The sequence below is a fragment of the Aulonocara sp. 'chitande type north' Nkhata Bay genome, linkage group LG5 (assembly GCF_057382095.1).
Source record: "Aulonocara sp. 'chitande type north' Nkhata Bay isolate Kocher_YH1m ecotype deep benthic linkage group LG5, A_spYH_male_GT1.1, whole genome shotgun sequence".
NCBI lineage: Eukaryota > Metazoa > Chordata > Actinopteri > Cichliformes > Cichlidae > Aulonocara > Aulonocara sp. 'chitande type north' Nkhata Bay.
Genome location: NC_141348.1, coordinates 48,643,006 through 48,660,843, shown reverse-complemented (window position 1 = coordinate 48,660,843; position 17,838 = coordinate 48,643,006). Strand labels below are relative to the sequence as shown.

At 43.3% G+C, this 17,838-nt stretch overlaps 1 protein-coding gene across 10 annotated transcripts in view; it reads left to right on the top strand.

The window, feature by feature from the left end:
• The window catches only part of LOC147331616 (dedicator of cytokinesis protein 3-like), a 231,669-nt gene that overhangs the window by 105,351 nt on the left and 108,480 nt on the right, over nt 1–17,838 (top strand). For 9 of the 10 annotated variants that reach the window (XM_086294022.1, XM_086294019.1, XM_086294015.1 and 6 more), the window contains exon 4: nt 10,288–10,343. In XM_086294022.1, the coding sequence (XP_086150148.1) occupies nt 10,288–10,343 (56 nt within the window). Of the gene's footprint in view, nt 1–10,287; nt 10,344–15,623; nt 15,797–17,838 lie in introns of those variants that run through there. The other variant, XM_086294018.1, reaches the window with a different exon arrangement.

Sequence of the window (17,838 nt, the reverse complement as noted above, 5' to 3'; positions counted from 1 at the left end):
GAGAGATGTAGAGTGTGAATAAATGAGCGCTCGGGCTGAGGGCGAGGCGAGCTGTTCCTCTTTCGTTACAGATGTGATGTTTTCTAATCAGCTTTGGTTTGTAGTTGATTGATCACACTGGGCCAGTTAATGTAATTTGCCCAGTGAATAGAAACAATCCTTGAAGAGCTCGTCTGAGTCAGAGTGGGCTGAGAGAAACATTGCCTGGAGACGTTTCAGTCAAAACGCAGCGACTCCAACTGAAATGTGATGAAAAGCAGCAGGAAGGTGGAAAACTGATGTGTTTGTTTATTGTCACTCAGACCTTGTGCTTCTTTTGGACTTTGCTGTCAGGTGAAAACTAGATGCGACCGTCTTCCTAAAATATCAACCGCGAGTCGGAATTTGAATCCAATCAGGACGACCTGCACGGTTTAAACAGTCTTACATAAAGAGAGAGAGAGCGAGAAACCTTTGTCTGCTCTCACCTTCCTGAAGCTCGTCGCACCGACTCGCTGCAGTGGAAATCTCTCCTCCTCAGAATATTTAGAAAGACATTCATTGTTCAAGAATCAAGTAACAACAATGGCGGTAGATGTACAGTTCTGCAATTGTGATGTAATCACTGTTATTTTATCATCCGAGCCTATCAGAGCTGCTGTGTGAAATTATAGACCAGCGTGCTTTATGATGCTGCACGGAGCTCAGTGTGGGAATTGCACCATCCTCCTTTTTTTCTCTTTTCCTCTTGGGATCTTGAAAAGGGGCCTGATGCAACACAGGGGCTCATAATAGGACTGAATATATGGGTGTGTTAGGGTTAAGTTTAGAAGATAAACTCGCTCAGGACAATAGAGGAGGCAGGAGAGTGAATCACAGCTGCAGAGTCTTTTCTAGCTTTCAGATTGTTGCAGAAATGATTGGAAGACAATGAAACGCGGATTATCCGAAGCTCATCGGCAGGTGTGATAAGAATGAAACAAAAGAGACTGTAATTGGTGTACAGCAGCAGAGCAGTGAGCTGGAAACAAAAGACAGAGAGTGTGTCCTGTATGATGGCACGAAAAGAACGAGGAAGAGAAAAATGTCCAAGAGAGCAAAGGACCGGCTGAGATGAAACAAAAAGAAGGATCTTAAAAAGTATTTTAACCGTGTAAAAACATTTCCTGTGCAACTGATGATCCAGGAGCATCGTCTCACCCACTGATGCTAAGAGGCCGTGTTGAGATGAGTGTGCTAAATGAGCTAAAAAGTTGAAACCGGTACATTAAGAATGCTACAGAGTGCTAATGTTTTCAGCTCCGACATGAACTTTTGCAGCGCTTCGTAGCGGCGCGCTCGGCTGACTGCGGTGCAAGTTCACAGGTGCTTCAAACTCAATATGTCGACTTTTAAAGTGTTTTATTAATATATGTTCACCACCCACTGCTCAGTTTGCACGGAGCAGTAAGGACTTTCTTTCGCTTCATGCTGCACTCATTCCTTTCACACTGAGTGCTTCAACCGCTGAACTACGAGTGTCTTCACGAGTGTCTCTCACATGTAGCTCTGACTTGTAGAAGCTCTTTCAGTGGGTGTTGTGTGCAGACTCTCAGATATCTGAGCTCATTTCAGGCTCTGTGGCTTCTTAAACCCATCAACACTGAGAGTAAATGTAACCTGATTAATGTGGAATATTTCAGCCTTCCTTTTAGTTACACTGAGTGAAGTTAATATATTTTGGAAATATTTTAATTTAGTATCAAGAGCTTTTTGACACGGAGAGCTAAAGCTTGGCATGTTTGTAAGAAAGAATATATATAAATATAACCTTAATAACCCAAACTGCATCGCCTTATATTATCATGTTGTTCTTATATGTCTCTGTGCTTGGACACAAACAGGGTCTGCAGTTTTCTTTGGTAGATATTTTGGGACCTTTGGTCTAACCGATGAAGCGCATTTTAATCACATTACAGTTATGCACAAATTGATGACATCATAATCAGACAGACCTACAGAAAGTCTGAAAAAATAAAAAACTGAAAAAAGAAACCTCATAAAAACAGTTTGCTGGTAAAAACACCTGAAACTGTAAATGTCAAACAGCTGTGAAGGCTGAAGTTTAGCTTCAGATAAACTTCAGCTGAGCCGGGCTGCTGCGTCATCATCAGGTGACGAGGAAGAGGCCCGACATGTCTGCCACCTCAGGATCAACCCTGAAAACAACGGTCAAAATTAAACTGTAACAATTTAACAGTCAGTAAAGTTTGTTCTCCGTGGTGTCGTAAAGTTACAAGTTTGAAATGTCGGGAAGGACGAGCTTTACTTGTTTATGTCACGGCGGGAAACACAGATGTATTTATGGAACAGACCCAAACGCAGAGACAGGAGAAACCAACGAAGGTTTAACAATAAGTGAACCTTTATTGTGGCCGATACAAAAAACTGAAGAACAAGGTGAAGTGAAACAAGGGCGAAACTAAACTGAAACCTAAACTGGATAAAACTCTGACTATGAAGACAAGACCCTGTACGACCACAACAGACGACCCGACCAGGAACAGACGGACACAGAGGACTCAAATACACAGGAGGGGAAGGAGGGAAGTGGAAACACCTGGAGACACAAATGAACGTGAAGCCACAGGAGCGATGGAGACGCGAGCTGTGCGATTCTAATCTCACATAAAATGTTAGAGACTGTGTGAGAGTCAGAGTTATGATGACACAACAGACTGACCATGACTAAGATTACAACTACAATACAGAAAGTCTGTGATAGTCAGTACATTACAAGTTAATTAATTATCAGGATAATTAATTAATTATCTTTTATTTATACAAATATCTGATTAAAACATACAGAAAAAAGCCGAGAACAGCTCTCCATGCTATCCTCCATTTTCCTCCTACAGGTTTTACTTGTGTGTGATTTAAGAAGGACCAACATTAAGAGTGTTAAGGCAGCGACGTTAGTGAATGAAACTGGTGATTCATCACTTTCTAACAGCTTGGCTGGAGCGTAGACACCAATATAGTGTGTTTCCATACTGCTGCGTCTCCACCTTCAGAGGTGAGCTGACCCTGAATGATCTTCACCTCTGACAGCTCCTTTGGCACAAATTGAAATTCCATTTATAAAGTCTGATTGTAGTAAAGACGTGTTGAACAGTTCGTCTGTTCCTCAGGTTGTCTCAGGATATTTTCACTCAATTTTCCTTAATGCGGACGCCACAAAGTAATCTCATCTCAGGCAGAGATGATGCGTCAGCATCTTTTTTGGGTGGGAAGCGAGGAAGAGGAGAGGGAGCTGCCTGCTTCCACACCTGCAGAATTAAAACATTTATGACCCAGAGCGCTTTCACCGCTGGTCAGCAGCACAGTTACAAAGACCATCAATTATTTAGTCTGGAGGGATAATGTTAGGCCCAGACTGTTTTATTAAGAGCAAACATCAGCAGAGGTCACTGCTGGGTACGGTCCGGGAGTTTGTACCAGTCTGTGCATTTGCTCCAACTCTTTTCAGCCTATGGATGTGTTAGTTTTAGTTTGGTGTAAAGTTGCTCATCCTTTGAGAAGCAACCTTTGATTAAAAGTTTTACAAGTCTGCTGTTTGTTGTTAGAAGTTTGCACCCCGAGGAGAATGAATGAGACTTTTCTTTGTGTGCTCTTTAAAGTTTGCACAGAAATATGGAAACAGAGCAGAAGTTTCTGGCACGACCAAGAGAATAAGGTCAGAAACATCTTTCAGTCTTTGTTGTTTTCTTGTTTTGTCCTGGACAGGTTTCGAGCTTCCATGATCCCAACTGTCTTGCAACTCTTCTGCAGCTTTTCTGAAGGTCTTGCAAAGTTTTTCTTTGGACGTTGGCTGTTTTTCACTCATTTCTTTGTACCTGATCATTTTCAGAGGGATGCTTGTTTGAGTTTGTTCAGCCTCATCACCGAACCGATGATGTGTCTACGCATAACAGGCAGTTTTAAATTGTATCTTTAGGCACGTTGTTACCATCAGCCGGTCACAAAAACATCATTTGTTCTAATTTCTTTGTTTGAATCTGTTAAAAATACTAAAGATTACAAAGTTTGACATAAAATAATGTTTTTGCACTAACCAGGTGATTCCCAAAGAGCTGTTAGTTAACTGGGCACATCTCTGCATGCTGTGCAGCGGCTGCTTAAAACAATCTGAGGAAACTGGACAAGTGGTGGCATGTCAGGCCTAAAAACAGGACCTGAGACATACATCTGGACCTTCAGCTGATCCCTCTGCTGTTCACTCAAAAGAAGTGGTCTCACTGGAAGCCAAGCTCGAGGGAGAGAAAGAGGCCTACCTTCAAATCGTTTAGATGTAGAGAGGATATTACTTTCTAGCTCCTCTAGTCCACACAGCGTTTCAGTCGCTCACTTTAAACACATACACGGCTTAACAAGAGCATCCGTCAGTGTTCTGAGCAGAGAGCACGAAGGAGGTCCAAACTGTTTTACAATGAAAGTCTGAGAAGTCAGGCTGTCCATTAGGAAACGAGGATCGAGTGTTGTAGATGGCGAGATGCTGAATAATTTACAGCAGCAGTAAAAAGAAAAACCCATATTAAACTTTAGAGACACGACTGACTTCTGGTTCCCGTCTCTCTGACTTTATTTAAGCTTGATGTCTGCAGTCTCTGCTGTTTCCGACCTCGTGCAGACCTCGTTTCAGTTCAGAAGCACACGAAGAAACATGGAACTATAAATGTTTTGTGCACCTTTTTCTCATTTGTAAGAAGCTTTAAACGTGCTTTTCTTTAGTGGAGTAAATTTGTGTTAGCAGAAAGTTACAGTTTTTCTTGCCAAGTTAAAAAAAGAAGGGCTAAATCACACTGCTGTGAACCAGCTAAACTTTATGACACGAACGCTCACATGAGCTCTTTTTAAATCGTCAGTGAGATGGAAGCACTTGAGCAAGGCTAAATCATATATAAGTAACAAACCATGAAATTAAATGTGTCACATCCAAGTTATTTTTCACGCAGAACGTCTTGAGCTGCCTCGTAAATAAGCCTCGTTGTACACGCTTGTATAAATGGGGATATAAGCCAACATTGTTTGCATAAACATGCACATTTACACACAATTGCACACACAAATATGGACAATAGAGCACCGTGGTGCTTGTGCTGTTTAGGATAATCAACCATTATTTGTATTTGCTCGGATTTGTCTCCTGGACATCGGTGGGAAGCACAGAATTGGCTCCTGTGTGGCTGAGCAGTAAATATCTGCGAAGGAAGGTGATCATGTCTGATGTCTGCGCAGCCGTCCGCTGTTTCCCTTTCTTTTAGTTTCTTATACCTGATGTTTCAGATTCCTCGTGTCCTATTGGCCTCTGGAAGGCACTCAGAGCACGGGTTAACGCGAGGTGACGTACAGTATTTGGGCCGGAGGCGTGCTGTTATTTTTGAGAGGATGACATTTTTCCTGCAGCCTCGCTCGCCGTCCTTGCGTTCCCCCTGTTGCTCGTCTCTGTGCCTCCGTTTCCTTATTATCCTCTCGTCTCCCTCACTGATCGTCTGTCTTTGCATTCTCTTATTTTTAACACTTCTCGTCTCGTCTGTCTCTTTTTCTTTCTGTCTCTGTAACAAGATGACCTTTTTAAGTGGACCGGTGCTTCAGCGCCATCAGCTAAATTAAGGACAACACTTTGACACTGGGACACACACACACACACACACACACACACACACACACACACACACACACACACACACACACACAGAAAACCTTGTTGCTGTCTCTGCCTAGTTAGCTGTGACAGTGAATGGCTGTTAACAGGTCAGTGCCTTCAGAACACCTCAGGTTCTCCTCTGATGATACCGAGCTCGAAGGCCTCGTGTGAGTCCGTGTGTGCACGTGTGCTTCATCCTTCTTGATGCATGTCTGGTGTTTCCATCCCGCTGGTTTACTGTCACATCAAAGTGGGGCACAAACAGAGGAGTTTTCGGTTTAGCATCATGAGCGTTGTGTGAAGGTGAGACAGCGAACAGAGAGCGAGCGCTGACCTCAGCACAGGTGATGAAATGCTGCTGACGCTGGCAGAGGTCCACATCTGAGCGGGTTCAGTCAGTCGCTGTCACATTTTCTCCTTTATTACAAAGGATTTATTACATCAGGTTTCACATATAAACACACAAAGCAAAGCTTGAAAACAGCACAAAGACACTTTAGAGCAACACAAACTGAAATCAGCTGACTTTACCGTCAAGACGCAGAAAGAAATAATTATTTTTCTTTCTATCCGCCCGGCATGGAGGTAACTGAAGAACCTCTGTAATGACATAATTGTAGCTGTAATCTGATTACTGCATTCAGTACAGTAACACAGTATATATGACAGGAAATAAGGAAAACCTGAGCAGGTCTACTGTAACTCATGTTCAAATACAGAATGTGCAATACTTGTGTAAATGTTATCCAAAGGTTAAAGCGATGAATCACCTTAAACAGCGCGGTGACAGCAGCTACTGAGTGCTGTGGCTTTTAAATGAGCAGCGGCGGAGCAGAGCTGTGAGGCGGTGCGACTGTGAAGAGCACATTTAGTGTTTATGGCCCTGGGCAGACAGGTAATTGAGCGAGTCCCGGGAGGCCGGACCAGCACCTCTGACCTGCTCCTGTCACATGCATGGCTGCCAACAGTTACTCTATTCGTCTACAGCCCTGTTATTCTCATTTCTTCCTGATTTTATAGGTTTCTCTCCCTCTCTCTCTGTAACACCGTCAGAAACATATTTAGACTTGAATCTGGTCCGCCGTGTTTTTCTATGTGATATTTGACCTAAAAGGTCTTTTGACAGCTGTAGCAGAATCCATCTCTGTTGAAAGAACAAGCAGCTAAAGTGCTAGCTAAGAGACAGCAGGGTTATTATGCATGATAGCAGAGGGCTGCTTTCTTTCCCGACTGCCGGAAGCCTCATTTTCTGAGTGCACATAAGGCACAGACCTGCACACACACAGGAGCTGACATCTTGGCTTCTACGCTAATACCTAACATAGATTTTCTGCATCAGCATGCAGGCTGGCGGACAAGGGAAGAAGTGCATAAACAGGATACAAACCCACATGCATATATACATGTACACCAGGATGCTTAAGAACAAAACAGCCAAACACAAACTGGCACGAACACTTCCATTCCTCAGATAGACTCTGCTCTTCTTCTTCTCTGCTCTTTCCCCATTAAAACATGTAGCTGAATATGAATGAAATCCCCACAGTGTGAAGCCTTCCCTCAGTAGACTGCTGCAGCTCCAGCCACACTTTGTAAATTAAACAGTTTTTTTACACACTTGCAATTTACATAAAAATGTTCCCCAGTCACTGGAGATATAAAGATTTTGTGACACAAAATACCTCATTACTTCCACATTTGCAGAAGAATAGGAGAATACTGTAAGCAGCATTTCGAGCTTGTAAAACTAAAATGGGGGAGCCTCGAGCGTCCACAGCAGCTACCTTTCAAAGAGACGGCACCGCCGCTGCAAAAAGTGAAGCTTGTACACTTGAAAAATGAAGGCACCCGCAGACTAAAGCTGGAAATCGGCATCATATATGTTACCCTGCGACTGCGCTGCAGCATAGGCAGCGGGTTTGTCGTGGTCTTGATGAAGACAGAAGATGAATCTGAGGCTACTGAAGATGAAGAATGAGTTTTTATACAAATCAGATTCTGTATTCTGACAATGCAAAGCTGCAAGGTGCAAAGCGATGCACCAGATTTCCAACACTGGCTTCACACTGGTGCTGTAGCAAACCAGCCTGAAATACTAGAGGACAACAGTCCTTTATTGAAGAGGTTCTGTTTTGCTTTACTCACTCATTAGATTTACTGGAGGTGCCAAAACTACTTGGTCAGTCTAGGAAGAAGCTGTGGTTCAGGTTGAAAAAGCAGAAATGTTGCTGGAGGATAGGCCTGTATATCTGTTATGCCTGTTTCATGCAACTGCGTCAGATTAAGCAACTATACAGATATAGTTTCTTTCCATACCTACGCAGCTACAGCAGCAACAATAACTCCATCACTGACAGTCAACTGAGTTAGTGATGGAACTGAACCAAGAACCAGCGTGCACATGTCACTATGCTCCAGAACAGCATGGTTTCCATCCATTAGGCCAAGCTTCACACAATAAACTGATCAGCTGCCGTGCATGGCACTCGCCTTCTTTGTGGGCCCAGGAAAGATTGGGCCTTGCCTTGTGTAACCTGTCTTTATAATTGATGCCAGCGGTTTTAAATGATGATTCTCTCATAATTATGTCGAAGGCCTCAATATTTCACTTAGAAATGTGAATTCTTAGTGCTTTAACCACTTTGGGAAGCCAAGCATGCAGAAGCTTGTTTTCCTAGAAAATGTTGGGTTTTAGTTGCTATGGCCACAGATGCAGAAAAGGAAAGAGGGCACAACTTCTTGAAGATTGCTGAAAAACCTCCACAGAAAGGCTGAAGATGCTTCACCTGCCCTTGGTTCAACGGTGAAACAGTAGAGGTGCACACTGTGCACATCAGGGTTCGGTGAGGGGGTACAGCCGGCTCTGAGACGCAGAACTCTGAACAATATCAATCAAAAGCCAATAAATATGTCAAATAATTTAATGGTCTAACTTCTTATCTTCTCTTTTCTAATCTTAAAGCTACACCCTGAAAAGAAGGGAATAGGAATTTAATATGTGCTTCATATCAGTTCAGGGCCTCTAGTGACTCGATATGTCACATAGTGTGAAAAACAGCCCGAGAATTTAACCCCAGAGGTAGAGCACAAACCTGAAAACAAATAAAATAAATATAAAACAAATAATAATAATTTAAAATTTAAAGACAATAAATTGAATATACTGAAATCTCTCGTGGGACACTTTCCTCACTGGTTGCCTTTCATGCCTGCTGGTTTTGTCTTATTCCAGCTAAAATGATCTCAGCCTGATTTGTTTGGATCAGAGGTTTTTTTTTGCTTTTTTCCTCCCTCTTTATTTCTAAAGTTTTGCACATGTAATTTGACATATCAGGCCCAATACAGCAAGTACCAACCGATATAAAGACATATATCAAAACAAATTAGGCCATTAAAATTCAGATGATAACAAAAAAACACGAAAAAAGAAAGAAAAAAAAAAGGAAGAGAAACAAAAAAAACCCAACAACAGCCCACGCACAGAGAACAACAACAACAACAAAAAACCACAAAAAATAAAATAAATTTAAAAATCAACTCCCTCCCAAAACCATAACAAAATGATCAGAGTTTAAGCTGATTGGTCCAATCAGTGTTGCCCCGGGAACGTCACTGGATCAATGTAATCTCTTTGCAGTGTGATCTTTACTGGACTTTAACACAGTTGAAACAGCTGCAAGTCCAAGCAGTTCATTTTATGCCCATCACATCAGAACAGGTGGAGACAGCGGGACCCAATGTTTCCTGTATAAACCCCACCCTTCCTCAGACCCTGTAGAGTCCTTCTTCATTATATACTTTTATTGTACAGCCCTGACCAAAAGTTTATGATCACCTGAAAATCATATTTTGCATAGTTGGATCTTAACAAGGTTCCAAGTTGAGCTTCAACATGCAGAAAATTTCAACATGCAATTTATTGAAAACAACCTTAAACTGAAGCGGGCTGTTTTACAGCTGATCAAACGTTTAGGACCAAGGAAAGAAAAGCGTCTGGACTTATTTAGGTTGCTTGAAGACGTTTCACCTCTCATCTGAGAAGCTTCTTCAGTTCTAAGGTCAAATGGTGGAGAGTCCCAGATATAAACCTAGTGGGAGTTTCCCCCCAAAGAGGGACAAAGGACCCCCTGATGATCCTCTACCTAATCACATGAGCTGTCTTCAAGCTGTCTTCGCATGAGTCTTCCAGCAACTCAAACAAGTCCAGACGCTTTTCTTTGCAAGCTCCTTAGACTACGATGACCTGGATGACTGAGAACCTTCACAGACGTTTAGGACCACGTGCCTTTAAAAGGCCAAATCTGTGCAAAAATGTGATTCGCTGTCATTTTCTGTCAGGTCACAGTGTCATGACGTTCTGATGGCAAAGGCAGCATGTATTTCTCCTCACTGGAAGATCTCCAATCAAAGACAAGAAGCGACCTGCCTAGCCTGCCATCAGCCTCCGTTATAACTTATTATTGTACATGAATGATTGAGGAGCGTCTCGCTGCTGCACACAGAGGATAGTCTTTACTCTGCATGTCTTTATCGTGATCTGTCTCTCGGTGTTATTGGATGGGAAGTAGACGGTGATTAATTATCTTTCTTCTCTGTTATTTTTTCTGTCTGTGTCTCTCCAGGGAGTTTTTCCTGCCAGCTACGTTCACTTGAAGAAGGCCATCGTCACCAACAGAGGGTAAGTGTGTAAACCTGTGACACTACACTGAGCCTCTGTGAAACCTCAGGCTCGGTTAGACTCACGCTTTCGATGAATTTAACACCTTCACTGACTCCAGCATCATGTTTCAGTTTGAGGGCTGAAAGCAGTCGTGTTGAACATAAAAACAGCAAAAAGCATTTATTGTCCTCTGAGCCTTTCTTTCTCTCCTGTTACTCATTCAGTCATTAGTGTCTCTTTTCTGTCTGAAGAGGATTTTAACCAGAGCTTCACGGACAGAGCATCGCTAACAGCCTCTGCTGAGAGTGACAATACGTTATACTGCCAAACGTATTCAGTCAGCCCTGCATTTGTTCCAGTCACTTCCACAGGCTTTTAAAATAAATGCAAAGTTTCCTTATTGTCTGACTCACTAATGAAAGCTGCACATGTGGCAGCTAATACCTGCAGGCCAAAACGATCGAGTCTGTTTTTTGTCATAAAGTAGAGAAAAAGTGTATTATTCGTACCACCTGCACATGTGGCGTGGTTTGCAGCACACACATGCACACGGTGAGCCACTGCAATCATCTGTGGGAAACCCAGTCTTGCTTTTAAGAGCACCAGCTCTGCACTTGTTTTCAAGGTACTAATGAGGTTAACATCTTGGAGAAGTTGCCACAGTTTTTCGGTGGATTCAGTCCGAGTCTTCTGCTTGTATGATCCTGGCCTGAGCCTGAGATGTTGATCTGGGCTCTTTGGCGCCCTGCTTCCTGCTGCAGGACTTGCTGCTCTGCTTTCAGCTGAAGAACAGTCTTTGTGAGTCTGGCTGCATGTTTAGATCGCTGTGAGTTTGGGGGCCGATCAGACTCCTTCCTGATGGTGTTGTGAGATAACAATCATCGAACATGCCAAAAGCCTTTTGCACCATACTGTATGTCATCATCTTTTAGTCACTCCAGATCTGATCCGATTTGAGTCGCCCTCGTGTACCGAATGTGGGATGATGCCACAGTCGGGTATATTTTATATCCGCAGTGCTGGGAGGCATTTTTCTTCTTCTGCAGCTAAAACTGTTTAGGAGGTAATTTGATGAAATCTGCTTTTCTGTTGGGATCAGTTGTTTTGAGACTCATTCTTTCTAAATAAGGTATAAACCTCCTTTATTCTCATTTCCCTCCAAGTTCAACTGTACATATTTTAATACATTAGCATAATTATTTGGAAAAGCTTTAAAAACAAAAAACAAAAAACAAAACCCTCCAAAATTCAGATTAATCAGCGTTACAGAGCGTGTCGCGATTTGCATAAGAGTTTTTTAATTAAAGGCAGAGAGTAAATTAATTGAAATTAGTGAATCTTTTAGAGTTTCAAGTAGGCCCCCGGGGCAGAGACGGAGAGTTGGTGTATTTTACTGAAGGAAGATGGAGGCTGCTGCATGATGACAAACATAATTAAAGACTGTTGATCAAGTGGGTCTTAAAGCAGCAGAGCTTTCGATGTGCACGTGGGTGTGTGTGAGGGAATAAGAGAATTACACTGTGTGTGTCTTCACTGTACAAACAAATGAGCCATGTTCAGTATGAGTTACAGACACTCAAGGGGTGGTGTAGGTGGAGGCGTGTTGCTTCAGGTACCAATTAAAAGCCGTACTGACAAACAGAATAAAGCTAGTACGTCATGTTTTACCTCAGGGATGATACGCTGGACCGTGCATGCACTTGATTGGTCAGCTCGGCATTACATCAGCTCGTGTTGAGCCAACTTCAACTCTAAGTTTTCTTGCTGGAGCTCCCTGAGCACCACCTGCTCCCTGCTGCACTTATTCTAACTCACTGATGTTTCTTCTCAGTTCACGAGCACTGTGGTAGTTCAGACTGTGTTGAACCTTTACTGTAATTACAACACGGAGAGAACGTTTGGAAGAATGGAACAAAATTTACTGTGAGAGAAAATCTATTTGGTGATTAGACCCCGATGACCCAACGTGTCATTACGGGATCCCAGCGGTGGCAGGATTTAGGACGGGACCCCCGGAATCAGGACGCTGGTGATTTAGATGGAGGCTTGGATGGAGCTCTGAGTGATTCGGGGGAGGCGGAGATGGGGAGGAGGCTGGTTGCACATATGAGAGCCTGAAAGAGAGAATGACAATGAGGACCGAGATATAATGTAATGATGTAAGTGTTGCGTTTGAGAGCGTGGGAAAGTGGAAGTGATGTAAAGAACAGACAACCAGGAAAAAAGACAGACATATAACTTAGGCGTAAGCTTCATATAATTATTGAATTATGTACATCAATGTTTTACATTACTGCATTAAAGAAAACGGGATGTGATCACAGTAACGTGGTACACCCACCAACAGGGCTCGATCGCTGTGATTGGTCTGCTGGGTAAAAGGTGACCAACAAAGAGTTGACCATCCAGCACTGCTCACAGCACCAAGGAGGATGTCTGCTCTGCATGAAGCAGGCAGCAGGACATCTGTACAGTAGATGCTTCTGAGCTTTAGTGAACCTTCTTTTCATAAAACTTCCACTTTTACTGTCCGGTGAGAATCAGCGTAGTCACTCTGCACCCTAGAAAATCTGACAGTGATCTTTAATGTCTCATGTGTTTGAGACGGCACGGAGAGATTTGAATATCCTTATGTAAAAACTGCAGCATGAGGTCAAATGAGTTTAGCGGATTTTAATTTGTTCCTGTGGAGTCGGCCTGCCTGCGTCCCTGTGTCGATCCACCAGTGTACAGCAGCCTGCAGGTTTGTGCCAGGAAGCTCTCAGAGCTGACATTTACAATTATCACAACCCTGCACTTCATTACTACACATGGAGAGAGAAACCTACTGTACAAGTGCACGCGACACATTTATAGTAACGGTACAAAAAGACTTGAACAGCAAAATGCACCAAAAAAACCTAACAAACAAAAAACACTTGCAGGCATAAAAGAATGAAATCAGGCTCATGTCTGAAGTTAAATGAACACTTTGTGTAGAGCCTGTGTGAGCTCCTCAGTGAGTCTGATCACCTGCTTACTGTTTGTTTGCAGCTCCAGTCAGACCCAGGACCTGACTCTCATCAGGTTTTCTGCACAGTGCATGTGAATCGATTATGAAGTGACAGATTTTTAACTCACCGGATCGTTTGGTCAGTTCTTTTCTGGCATTTTGGCTCCACCTGGACTGACGCGAGGTTTTGCTACATGGAAAAAAAAGTTTGTCCAAATGAATTAAAATGACTGTTCAATAGCAGAAGGTAGCAGCACAATGTTCCTGAGAAGCACTGAAGCATCTGAGGCTGGGAGTTTGTGTGGCTCCCTCTGCAAACAGTCAAACAGGCTGATGGGAGCAGCAGGTCAGTGAAATGCTCTACAGGCTCGTTTTTAATCCTTTATTCCAACAAGTTTAACAAGCAGAATAATTCAAACACTTCAGGCAAGTTCCACTGCCTTTCAAGTTTATGTAAAGAAACAACTGAGCTGACAACTCGGTCAAAACTACCAATAAACTGTCATTAAATACAATATACTCCCAACTGGGTTAGGGTTCTTCTTTTTATTGGGTTGATAATTTAGATGAAGATGTCATTTTCTTCCCTACAGGTCCAGTATACCCAGACTTTCTCTCTAATATTGAACCTCATGATTAACAGCTGAAAGTAACAGTAGCACGCTCCTGAAAAGCACCGAAGCCTCAAAAAGAAACACAGATGCTGTAAAACGTACATTTTTTGCACCATTTCTTCTACATTTGAAGGTTTAATACGAGGAGACGATCTGTGCTCCACCAAAAACAGAAATACATTTGTTTTACTAGTTTCTTATTACTTTTATGATTAAAAGAAAATAATTTCATACATTGCACAAGTTTTGTATTTGGCAGCAGCAGCATGGTGCTCCAGAGATCAGTGCTGCTATCTTTGAGTTTGAATCTTCCTGCTTGGAGGGTTTCTGCAGATTTCCTTCACACCTGCCTGTTAGCTGGACCTCATTGGTTGTAGGTGCATGTGGTCGCACGTGGACCCACTCTGCTCTGTGTGGACCCACTCTGCACTGTGTGGACCCACTCTGCACTGTGTGGACCCACTCTGCTCTGTGTGGACACAGACTAAAGCTGCACAAATGACAAAACATGCTTATGAACTCATAAATAATGAGTCGGTTACAAAAGACAAATTTTAAAAATGTGCAGTGCATTGTGACGTTGTGAATAAATGGCAGTATGTGCAGTTCACATCTAAATGAATAGTTAATGTTACATGCAGTGCTGCGTGTAACCTCTGGGCGCCGTGAACAGTGTGGACGTATTTTTAGAAGCAGTGTTGCGCTGTTTGCACGGTGACCCTCAGCTCAGCAATCGGTGCGGTGAAATGACGGCCGCCCTGCATTTAACCCCAAGTTAATGTCAGCATACGGAGCTTGATGGTTTTCATCTTTGACGCCAGCTTCATGTTTGTGATCCACAGATGGAAAAGAGCACATGTGTTTAAAAAAGAGAGAAAAGTGCTCCGTGTCTGCACGTGTACGCTTTTATCATTTCTTATCAGAGCCAATCATTTCTTTTTCCTTTCCCACTCTTCTGTCATCCTGCCTCGGTCCATTTTCTAACTTTTTGATTTTGAAGCTGTTTCTTAACAATTCAAAGCACCAAATAAACGAAAATAAGACGCTAAAACCAAATCCCTCGTTCTAACTTTGTCTGAGCTGCTTAAGCACCAGGCTGGATTTACTGTAGCTTATCACGTATCATTTAAGGGACAATTTACTCATTATCCTAACTTAATAATGTCACATTTTCCCATGAATGCAGTCTTTTTGAAAATGCAAAGAAAAGCTTTTATACCAGTTTGGATTCGTGCTGCAAAGATTGTGGAGCATTAAATAAATTTTATGAAGCACAAAAGAACTTCTCATCTTTTCCATGTTCGCATTTCAGGGTGACTTGAGCTAATGTAAAACCTAAGAGACCATCAACAGTGAGAGCGGTTTGTTGGGTTCAAAGTGTCATCATCTAATAACTGATTAAGCCATCAAGATTCAAATTAGTTTCATTTAAATACTGCCAGTTCACAAGAACAGCCACGAGGCTCTTTATATGTTTAGGTAATGAGCCTACAGGCTTATATGGAAAAACCCATTTGGTGATAGTGGGGGGGGGGAGAACTCCCTTTCTAGGTGAAAAAGCTTCCAGCAGAACCGAGCTCTGTGAGGGGAGAGGATAACACGAGAGACCACAAACAGCAAACGGGACAAATCACAAACTACGAGACAGAATCACACATTTGCTGGATCGTGTGAGCGCTTCAGTTCGCTGTCTGCTGGGAGTTCAGTAAATAGAGCTTAATACAGCTCAAGTACACAGACTGAGTCGGATGACGCACCAAATCAAAGCAGTTTAATGGCAGGAAGCATGACAACATCCCTGGAGACTAGAAGCTGGTAGTCATGGTGAAACACACCACAGATGGAGGCTCAGCTGAGGCATCCAGGTAAGGTGGAGATGTGGAGGAGGTGAGTTGCATGAATGAGAGTCTGAAATGCAGAATAACAGAATAGCAGTGAGATTTAAAGCACAGGGAACAGAGAGACTAACTGGCTCTCAGAAAACAGGCAAAAAGACTATTGGATCAAAGACGACAGAATTGAGTTTGACAGGGTGGGAAAGCGGAAATGACGAAAGAGCAGCAGCTCAAACACTCAGGGCTGCAGGCAGGTAGGAGAAAACAGAGCGGATGACGGAGGTTGGACAGCAGTGCTCTGGTCAGGATGTGCCAGCTATTCCGTTTTAATGGCCAGCAGGGGGCGCCTGCTCTGAGTACAGGAGTCATCCTGCTCCTTGGATCTTTGGCCTCAGTAAAAACTTGATCCTGATCAGTCCTGCTGCTCTCAGCCACGAGGCTTAATTCCTGCTGAATGTCCTTCATTTAGTGCAGTGTGACCCTAATAACCGCAGAGATAACGGCGGAGCGTGTCGACATGCTCGGGTTTGATTTTTGAGCTCAGAGCATCTGACTCACCTGACTTTTCTGTTTAACTAAAATTAAGAAAGACTCAGACTTTTGTGTCCATACTGTCACCTAGTGCACTGGTGTCCTTCCACTCTCACACATGATATCCATGAAACCAGAAGCTATAACTTAAGATGCACATTTAAGGAAACCAGTTAACAGTTAACAGAGTACTGCAAGAAAAACAATCCCAGTCTGACTTACATCGGCTCATCGCTCCAAAGTCATTGGGGTATTTGTCTCTATCAGCCGTTTGACCCTGGTGGTGTTAGTCTCTGCATCTCCTCCATCACTGGTCGGCCAATCACGACCTTTAAAAACTGATCATTTATGAATTATTATTATTTCAAACATCACAAACACTTCAGTTCAACCTGTTCTTACATATTCATCAAAGCATATCTCTGCTGATCATCGTCTGAATGGTAGCTGGCTGTCAGGGCTGAAACCACATTAGAGTTTGCAGGAGGGCGTGGTCTGTGTCGCTGCTGCGGGGAGGCTGACACACCGGAGCTGCATCAGTTCATCACGCCTCCCCTGCATTTAAGTCTGTACCGGGTCCTGAGTATGTGAGGCTGGCAGCTGAAACCACATTAGAGTTGTTTCAAGATGAAAACTGACGTTCACCCCTCGGCCATAGGCTGGTGGGGTACTGTCGACGCCCCGCTGGGCAGCCAGGTGTCCGCAATAAGTCGAGAACAAGGTAACATAGGATTTTCACATTCATACCAGGTGTAGCTACTAAAAATCTGGAATGAGTTTAAATCTCAGCAAACTTGACCTCAAGGCCAAGGTCAGAGGTCAGGTTTTTTGAAAATCTTGTGAACATAACAGCTCAATGATTTTGAAATTCATCCTATTAGTGCATCCACAGGCAGGCTGAGGGGTAGCACCGGGCCGTCAGTGTTTTTATAACATGAACGTTCTGGGTTTGAATCTGAGGGTCATCTGAGGAGTTTGTAGGGTGTTGAGGACGACACACTGATGCACACGGCTCAGCAGGGTTTTTCAGCTGCTGTGACAGAAAACGTATATAAACACACGCCCGGTCCAAAGCCAAGTTCAGCTGTGGTCTGAGGTGGTGAGTGTTATGGACTACGGTAAGTGCTAAAAGTGCACTTAGTGGCTCTGTTGTTGAGGTCCGAGAGGTCAGGAGCAGAAAAAGCTCCATCGAACCTGTTTTTGCTGGACGCAGTTAGCAGGGTAAAAACATCAGGATGTGTTAGATTACAGGATGTGGTGGGGTTTGATGCACCAGCGATAGAAGGCGGGGGCCAGCAGCTCTTATGTGATGCTGTGTTTGCTGCCAGCAGGTGTAAACAGTAGGCTGGCTAAAGCCGTGTTTATTATCTACGTCCGAGCTGCCGGGAGCTGTCAAACTGCTTCATTGGAGGTGGATTCAGATGGGAGCAGTGTGCGCTCGATGTGCCAGTGACATTCAGCTGTCACAGACTGTAAGTGCACCACTGCGTAAAGTGAGAGATGGAGTGCTGCTGAAGTGCTGATACAGTCATTTATGCAGA